Here is a 9699-nt window from a genome sequence, read left to right as displayed (position 1 = left end):
CAGAACAGGCAGATCTACGAAGTACACTGCTGAGGGGAGCAGCGGACGGGTCAGGAGAGATCTGCCACGCCATGTGGTCACCTCCAGGGCAGGCGGGAATCGAACTCATGCGGAAGCGGCTTTAGGTTCTCAGTGCTGTGCTTTAACCTGCTGCACCACCAGAAAGGGCCTTTGAGATATTTTTAAGACACAGAAAATACAAAGTTACAACACAAAAATCTGCAGCCAGCTAGAAAAATTTCTGTGGGCATAGTGTTGTTCTTATCATCTCAGGAAGTGGTGCATATGAGGAAAAAGTGGACAAGCAAGATCCTGAGCAAGTGGAGGGACTTGTGATCAGAACACTCTACAACCAGGGATTTGTATTAACTCTAGTAGCCTGGAGCTTAACAAGGCAGGGTAGTGTTTGTCTTTTGAGAAGACAAAGTAAGGAATGACCCTGACCCAGCAAAAGGAGCAAGGGCTAGTGGACAGAAGATTCATCTAACACAGTGTTTATGTCAACTCAGCAGATTTCAACAAGTCACACTCATGCAAACACTGCAGAATGTGAACCAGTGGAATCTGTAAAAGGAAAAGGAACCAAAGCACACCAAGTTCAAGGACTTGACCTAACAACCAGATTCCTAAAATTATCCAGTGGGGAATATGACACTGGATGTCATTTTCTCTGCAGAAAGTTGAGCAGGTTAATAAAGAATGGATGATATAAATCCTCTGAAAATATCATTACTAAATAGTTACAATTGAAATCTTGTCCCAAGTGGATTATGTATCAATATCGCATTGATCCAATTGCCCAGCTACATATTTGTGGGGTGTCTAAAGTAAAATGAAAATGCCAATAGCAGAGCACTAAACATTTGGAGTGCGGGATTCTTCCAGCATGGGGCTTTGCACTATTATGCAAGTTGCATGCCAAAGAAGTTTCAACTTTACGTCTATGGAATAAAGTAATCCTTACAAATGTCAAGAGATATATTTTAATGAATAGTATTCTTACCACAGAGTATAAAGGAATGACTGCTTTAATTGTACTCAAAATTAATTACAATTGGGGAAGAATAAGCTTAACCAATGAACAGTTCCTTATTATGTCACTCACTTAACAGTTTTAAAAACCATTTTAGAAAAGTGTCTGCAAACTCCAGTTAATTGAAGGTATCCAGCAGTGGTTTTGAATATTAGCACAGTAATTTGACCTACATTCATACCTTTTATTCTTTCTGACAGTTGTCATCTAAACTCCCATTCCATGTTAAAAAGAAATTTTCCACATAGAATAACGAAACATGATGCAGAGATCCTGGGTATGGAAGTAGGTACAATAATATATGTCCTGGTAATACCTCCCTCTTGGGAAGAGTGAACATGTTTTGGGTAGTTAATGACATAGTTGCACTATGTTTTGTGCTTATCTTAATCAAATAATTTTTTAAATTAGCATAGATTTTATTTACCAAAGTATAAATTCTATAAAGAACACCAAACACCTAGTTACTTACCAGTGCTTAAGAAATAAAGTATTAAAAAATATTATTGAAGCCATTTCCTTCCCTTCCCAATAGTAACTTGTGAGAACTACAAATTTTTTGGCAAATAACTCTGTCCAAATTCCTGAGCTAAAAGACTTGAACTATCTCTAGCATGGTTTCTAACAAAATAAAGCTGTGTCCCTAGAATGATCTCAGCTCCCCTCAACCCACTCCAACTCCAATCCCTCTTAAAATACCTGCTTGAGACTGCCAGAAGAATTTACTATTTGTTCTAGTCAACACCTGATAATAAGTCCCTGACCTCTCTATGTTGGAACATTTATATTAAAGGGCTTACAACTGTGAATATGTATCTTTTATAACCCAGAAAGTCCTCCTTTCTGAAGGACCTGGGAATCATTCCTTTGAAATGTAATCATCAGGAAATATAAGGCCTCTATCTCCCAGTCTCTGTGGGAGGGCAGAATCCTTACTTGAAAACTGCCAGCTAGAAGACACAGCTGGCCTTGTCATAAGACCAATCCTTTGTATTTTTTCACTTTTCTGACAGTGTCCTTCTCTCCTCACTCTCCCTTTCAATTGCCAAATCATCTCTGCACAAATCAGAATGGGGCTCAGCAACCCTGTCAACTTCTGAATAAAATGTTTTCACTACTGTAACCAGTGTTGTATTGTGTTTAAGAATTGCTACTCTGTTTTTCCTTAAAAAAAAAAAAAAAGACTTAATGCATGCATGCATGCATGCAAGAATTGGCTTCAGGCCAGAGATATGGTGGAAGGTGAGAGGATTCACCAGAGACAGAATGGAAAAAAGAACAGGTGGATCTACTGAAATAAACAGCTGAGAAGTGTAGCTGGCAAGATAAGAAGAGGTTTGCTGCACTATTTCCCTGTATTTTTTTTTTTTTTTAAGATTTATCCATTTGTGCATACAGAGCTGGGGTACAGGCCAGAGGCTCAGGGGCGGTGAGAGGCTTCACCAGAGACAGAGTGGGGAGCAGAACAGGCAGATCGATGAAGTACACTGCCGAGGGGAGCAGCAGGCGGATCTGGAGAGGTCTGCCCGCCATGTGGTCACCTCTGGGGCAGGCGGGAATCAAACCCATGCGGAAGTGGCTTTAGATTCCCAGTGTTGTGCTTTAACCCGCTGCACCACTAGGGAGGGCCTATTTCCCTGTATTTTTAAAAGTACCATTCAGAAACACATTTTCCTGTTTTTAACACCAATTATAAATGACATATTTTAATTATCTTTCTAAAATCTATTTTGTTCACTCACTTTATCCCTACTGTTACATGTAGCTCTACTCATCAGTGTTGGTCTCAGGGCTTGCAAAAATATTTCTCTAGTTCAGTCCTTCTGAGCCTGTGCCCACTGTTCAGGGACAATCAAGGGGAGAAAAAGGGTCAGTATTTTGGTGATACTGTGGGCAGAATTAGGATGTGAGGGCAGATGTTATATGGCACAAAGGAAACTTAGACATCAGGGCTAATAAGAAGCAGATTTATTGCACCACTGCTAACTCAGCAGATTCACGTCCAACTGCTGAGCCCCATTTCTAGGAAGTGAGGGGCTTAAAGACACTTTCAGTTTCTGTAAGGTTTTGGATACAGGGTCAGTAGTCATGGGACCTGCCCCACACCCAGTTCTATTCTGTCTGGTAGCAGTACATGGTCTAACATGAAAAAAGATTCATACCAGGAACTAAGTTGCATACCAGAAACTGAACAGCTTATTTCAGGTCACCATGCTTCAAAGGTGTCCATTCATGTCAAGGGAAGGAGCAGTGTTATGGAAAGAGAAGGAATGTAACAGTTCCCCCCACCACCCATCTGGATCTCCAAGAATTCTAGTTTTCCTAATTTGGACATGACCTTCTAGGTTGTTAGGAAATATATTTATGAACTCAGAAAGCTAGCAGATATTTCTTAAAATATTGTGAAAAGTAACAGAATTAGAGTCCTATTAAAATACGGCCAGGGGAAAAGAAAAAGCTTCTTTATTGTCCTCCTTTAACTGAGTTTGACCCTTGGACTGGGCCAGATCCAAGTAATGAGGGGAACATCCTGTTTGAAAGGTGTGATAAAGTGAATTTATTTTTACCTACTTTTACTTTGTGAACTGACCATTTTTTAAAAAACATAATAGTTTACTTTTATAACATTTTGTGCCTTTTCCCATCTTAGTTATAATCCCGTGGGTTTTTCATCACCAAATCACCTGTGTGTCATCACCATAGTCCAGTGAACTTACCTACACCCACACCCCCATTTCTGATCCCATTCCCCACTCCACCCCCATAAAATGTCTCTGGTATATAGTTGCTCACTATTATTATTATTTTCTCCCCTGGTCTTTTATTATATTCCTGCTATGAATGAAACCATCTGGTATTTTTTCTTTTCTGTCTAGCTTATTTTACTATGCATGATCCCTTCCAGCTCCATCCATGTTGCTGCAAAAGGCATGTTTATCTTTTTGACTGCTGAGTAATATTCCACTGTGTATATGTACCACATGTTTTAAATCCAGTCATCTACTTTTGGGCATTTGGATTGACTCCATGTCTTTCCTATTATAAAGAAGGCAGCAATAAACATGGGGGTGCAGGTGAGTTGACCATTTTTACCTCAATTCTTTAATCCATTACCTCATTCCTTTTACCTCAATTAGAACACCATCCCAAACTCTTCCCTCATTCCACTGCAGCTCCTCCCTCTCGCCCCTCCTCCAGAAGTCTTAGGTTTGTGCTTAAATCCGTGTACCAGAACGGCAACTCCCTACTATTCACGAACACGCATTTCGATTTGCTGCTAACCTTGCCATTCTCTTATTGAAGGTTAGTACTGTTTCGGTCTGTAGTCATACTTAAAGCATTTGGCCTCCACTCGTCCTTTCGACCGCGCCCCTAATGGGGTGGGCGAACCCTTTCCTTAACGCCCACTCTTTCTTCGAACCCTATTGTTACAGTAGGAACGTGGCTACCCTCTCCTTCTGCTTTCCCTGTGGAATCCCCATCTCTTCACACTAGTTAGGGCTCTATTCTGACAGTTCAGTTTGACGCCCAGACGGAATATAGACGCCTGGTGGACGCCCAGAAGCGACGCTCGCGACCCGGAGACCTCCCGCGGGACGCGCTCACCCGCAAGCCCCGCCCACTCTCCGGCGGGCCCCGCGGCATCCTGGGACTTGGAGTCTTGGCCCGGCCGCGCCTCCAGCAAGTCTCCTCCTCCCACGCTGCCTTCAAGCCTCCGGCGTCGTGACGTTGCGTACTCCCGGGCCTGGTCTCCTCCCACTTTCTTTCCTTCTTGAGAAGCTCGGCCCTGACTTGGGAGGACCTTTTACGACACCGGATCTCGGAGTTGTCTCGGCGCCGGGGCCACTTTTCGGCCAAGTGACGTGGACGTCAACAGCAATGGCGGAAGGAGAAGAGGTCCTGACGCTGCCAACGTCGAGCGGCGACGGCTGGTGAGTGAGAGCTGGGGGCTGATTCTGGCGGCCCCTGTTATTTTTCCTCCTCAGCACCCTGTGGGCTCCGGGGGCCCGGTCAAGCGCCTGCGGTGAATGGGAAGACTGCTTCTGGGCGAAGTCTACAGCCCTGCCCCGCCCCCTCTGGCCGCGTCCTCTCAGCCCCACCGGGCCCCTCAGCCAGACCCTTCCCACTCTGGGGGCCGAGGCCAGACACTGCAGGAGAGAAGTGTCGTCCACGTGCGGGGCTTTCCTTCGCCCCCCCCCCCCCCACTTCAGCTTGTATCCTTCGTCCCCGGTATCCAAACTGCTGGAAAGGTGGCTTCGCGGTTGCGTTTGGCCAGAGCCCTGCCGCGAGAGTTACAGTAGGCTGGCTAGGAAGGAAGTTTCTGGGATGCAATTCTAAGGCACTAGAGTACATTTTGAAGAAAAGATCTCATCAAATTACCACCGCGATCTTTGCCTGTGGGTTCAGAGGTTAAGAGACAACACTGCAAGAGGAACGTAGTTCCACGTAGTTGAAATTTTTTATCCTAGTTTTTATTAAGCCTTTCGTGTTCCAGGAGTTTCCAGTTTTCTTCGCTTTCAAACAGGTCATTTTCCTTCCTAACACTCCTGAAACTACTTTCACAGCTTTGGATACAATGTGGGCCATTACTTTTGGTGTTCTCAAATCTTTGCCTGATTACCTGATTTATACCTGGGGGTGTGTGGACCACCTTCAGTGACTTTTTGATATTTATTTAGGACCTTTGCCAGTGTGGTTACTCACTGGGCTTTTGAATCAGTTGATTTTTCCCGATGCACATTTATGGACGTCATCATCAAGAGGCAAAAAAAAGAAAAAGAACTTTTAGAGGCTTGTCGAATCGCAACCATTTATCTTAGTGTATTGTGCACGTGTATTAGATAGTTTTAGATTTGCTGGATATATTATATGTGTGCAGCTCACTGGCAGTCAGTTTACCTAAAAGTAAACAGGTCATTTGTAGATATGGACTTTAAGCTTTAATCTTTAAGGGGAAATCTCTGAATGGAATAGCAGATATAGTCACCTATACTTAGTATTCGAATAATCTACACTTAGACATCAAAGATAATCTTTGTGCTCTTTAAGATATAGGAGGAAAATTTACAATATCCTGAATGTTTCTTTGTTCAGTTTGATTATGCTGGAGTTGGGGAATTGTGACTCAGCAAGCAACAAGATGAAATTGATTCATTTCTTTAGGAATGTGAATAAAATTGTTCTGAAAATTCAGGGGAACAGAAACCACTTCCTCGTGGTCTTAGTGGGGAAAGCTTCATGGAAACAAAGGTGTATGAATCAGGCCTTTAAGAATGAGTAGGATTTAGACTATCACTGTTCCTAAAAGTATAAAGTGAGTCCCATTTGTATTTAAAATTTCCTAGTTAAGTACATTAAAAACTCAAAAGGAACAGGTGAAATTAACCTTATTTTACTTAAGCATAAATACCTACAATACTATTTCAACATGTAATAATTGTTAAGAAGCAATTAGATAATCTTTATCTTTTTTGTATCAAGTCTTCAAAGCCCAGTGTGTAGTTTACATTTACCCTAAGTCACAGTTTGGTCAAGCCACATTTCCAGTGTTGGATAGTTACACATGGCCCATGGCTAATACTAGGTAGTTCAAGAAGGGGAAATCAGGTCAAGAAATGGAAAAGTCCTCTGAATGCAGTAATAGCATAAACAAGGACACAAGAAGACAACTAATAATTTGGCCTCCCTGGTGATGCAGGGGTTACAGGTTCAGCATTATCAAGCTATCACCAGCCACTACTGCCTGAGTTCCATCCCCTAGTTAGAGCTCTGGCCAAGGAGCTACCGACATTGGCACAGCAAACCTTTCCTGTCTTGCGGGCTGCTCACCACACTAGCTTATTTAAATCAGTTTGCCTGTTCTGCTCCCCACTCTGTCTCTGGTAAATCCTCTCATCCCCACACCTCTTGTCTACATCCCAGTTCTTATATGCATAAATAAAAATCCTTTTTTTTAAGATAATTAATATTAAGCATTTCACGAAACTTTTGCTGATTTGAAAGAGTGAATAGTTGGAGCATAAACTCACTGTAATCTGATCAAAGGCCTGAAGAGGCAGAACAAGATGTTGAAAAGAGGAAATATAGTCATTGGCCAAAAAAAAAAAAAAAAAGGTCCAGGAAAGGGAAGTGTTTCAACAATTAACTTGTCTTTGAGGAGGTTTAGGTTAGAAGGATTTGTGAGCATGTGTCTTATTCACAGAGACAATAAAAGCAGCAAGAATGGTTGTTACATGTACTTTCTTTTAGGGTATTCTCTTCTTCGATTGCTGTATCATTAGTATGGCTTTCTATTTTTGTTCTTTTTATTTTCATAAATGGTAGAAATCTTTGTAATTTTTTAAAAAGATTTATTTTTATTTATGCTTACAGAGCTGGAGTACGGCTAGAGGTGCAGGGGAAAAGAGAGGATCTACAGAGTCAGAGTAGGGAGCGGAACAGGCCAGGCAAGACCAGAGAGGTCTGCTGGGCCATCTGGATCACCTCTGGAGCGGGATATCAAACTCACACTGAAGCAGCTTTGGCCAGCTTTGCAGTGCTGTGCTTTAACCTGTCGAGTCACCAGAAAGGGCCATCTTTTGTGATTTCTAGTCTCCTATTCTAATATTTTTACCTTTTCTCTACTTACTACACTCTTTGGCTCCCTAGAAATAGTCAAGAATAAATAGCTTGAGTAAAGTCTCTGCTCTTAGAATACTTAGTAAATGAGTTGTTGTATAGTTAAGGGAGGTTTTTCCCTTTTTATAGAAAGTGCTATCACATTTTTAACTTTACAGATGGAAATTTTTCTTTATTGTACAACTCATTGCCTAACCTAAAATTCATTTTACAAATATAAGTGTATAAGAATAAAACTAGGTCTTTGCCCTCAAGGAATTTGTGATCTAGTTTAGAGGAGGCACACTTAGGGAACAACCATTACTGTTAAACTTCTACAATACATGAAACCTTTAGAGCCTATGTAGACAGACTGGGAAGATCTGTTACTATATTAAGCGACCTCATATAGCCATCACGTGCTGAGATTGCTTTTTTTTTTTTAAAAAAGATTTATTTATGCATATAGAACTGAGGTACAGGCTAGAGGTTCAGGGACAGAGCGGAGGAGCAGAACAGGCTGACCGAACAGGTACACTGCTGAGGGAAGCATTGGGCAGGTCAGGAGAGGTCTGCCACACCATGTGGGTAACCTCCGGGATCGAATTCATGCTGAAGTGACTTTAGCTTCTTAGTGCTAACACTTCAACTCGCTGTGCCACCAGTGAGGGCCCACTGAGATTGCTTTTTCCCCTTCTTTCTTTCTTGTTTATCAGTGGTATCTCCCAGTTTGTTCGTAACATGTAATACTAGCAAGCTAAACTTATTAAAGTTGTGTTTTTATCTGCAAAAAGAATGGGACCTGAAGGTCTTGTAAGTACAAGAGGTCACTTTTACTTATTTATTAGTTTTTACTTACGTTAACTTACGTTTTAGATGAGTGTCTCTCAAGATTTAAATGAGCATTGGGATTAACTGGGCATCTTAAAATGCAGATTCTCATTTAGTAAATATGCTTGGAACCTGAGATTCCTTATTTGTGATTTACTAACTCATAGATGATTCTGCTGATTTGTTAGCAAGGTTCTAGATGATGTAAAATGGGTTGATCAGGGAATTTGTCTTTTTATAGTGTATATTGAATATATTACCAAACACTTTATTTTGTAACCCATCCTTTTTATAAATTATTGAACTCCAATGTTTTTTTTTTTTTTGTGGGTTCTGTAATTGTCTGCTAGAATAATGACTTTATGGAACATTTTCTTATTTTTTCTAAGGCTGAGCTTAGCAAAACATTCACAATTTATTTAGCAAACAATTAAATTCTGATTACATTCAAACTGCTATGTGGTGTTTTAGAAAAACATGAAACAGATTTAAGACCAAAATTAGTCATTATTTTGCTGTGCTCTTTAATTTTTCCATGATTTTAACCCTAGGAATAACACAAGAAGATAGAATATGATGGTATCTGAATGCTAGTGTTTTGGAAAATTTCTTATTCTGGCAGAGTAGTGTGGTACTGTAAAGCTTGAAAAGGACTATTTAAGTGACTTACTTAGATAATGTGAGTTATTGTGGAAAACAAATCAGGCTGTTATATGAGACTCCTTAGACACATTGGCTTCTTGTGTAAAGGGAAGAGCAGTCAGTCAGCATTCAGTTAAAAGAAAAATTAGTTCCTGGCATTTAATGTGTATTTGTTTTTAAGAGTCTATCTAACCTTTTGACCCAAGCTGAACAAATGATGACTAAATGAATTATTTCAAGTTTTCCTTTTTCTTGATGGTTAAAGGAGTTTCTTCTTGCTAAGCTGACATAGCATCTCATAAATGAGTTGGAATGTGTTAATATATGCTCTTATTTTAAAAGTTTTTACATAAAACTTACTGCTATAGTGTTATTTAATAATTTCAGCAAGAAAATGAAAGGTGATGCTGTATATTTGCATATGACTTTGTCCTTTATATGAGATGTGTATATGTAACACAGCATTTGCCACTTAGAGCAACTCAATGAAAAGAGAAGTTATGGAATATTATTACTTTTTTAGAAATGAGAGGATAGACTTAGCAGTGGTTAGATAACAGATCCAATTAGTGGAAAATCTGGGACTTAAACTTGTG

The 9699-nt window shown here is 40.6% G+C and overlaps 1 protein-coding gene across 2 annotated transcripts in view; it reads left to right on the top strand.

Moving 5' to 3' along the window:
• The first annotated feature begins 4722 nt into the window (after positions 1-4722).
• The window catches only part of TBC1D23 (TBC1 domain family, member 23), a 52109-nt gene continuing 47132 nt past the window's right edge, over positions 4723-9699 (top strand). For both annotated transcript variants that reach the window (XM_004675253.1, XM_004675252.2), the window contains exon 1: positions 4723-4965. In XM_004675253.1, coding sequence (XP_004675310.1) covers positions 4913-4965 — 53 coding nt within the window. In that variant the 5' untranslated portion in view covers positions 4723-4912. The remainder of the gene's footprint in view (positions 4966-9699) is intronic.

This window comes from Condylura cristata, unplaced genomic scaffold (assembly GCF_000260355.1).
Source record: "Condylura cristata isolate star-nosed mole 26May11 unplaced genomic scaffold, ConCri1.0 scaffold00003, whole genome shotgun sequence".
Classification (NCBI taxonomy): Eukaryota; Metazoa; Chordata; class Mammalia; order Eulipotyphla; family Talpidae; genus Condylura; species Condylura cristata.
This window is presented reverse-complemented; position numbering and strand designations above follow the sequence as displayed.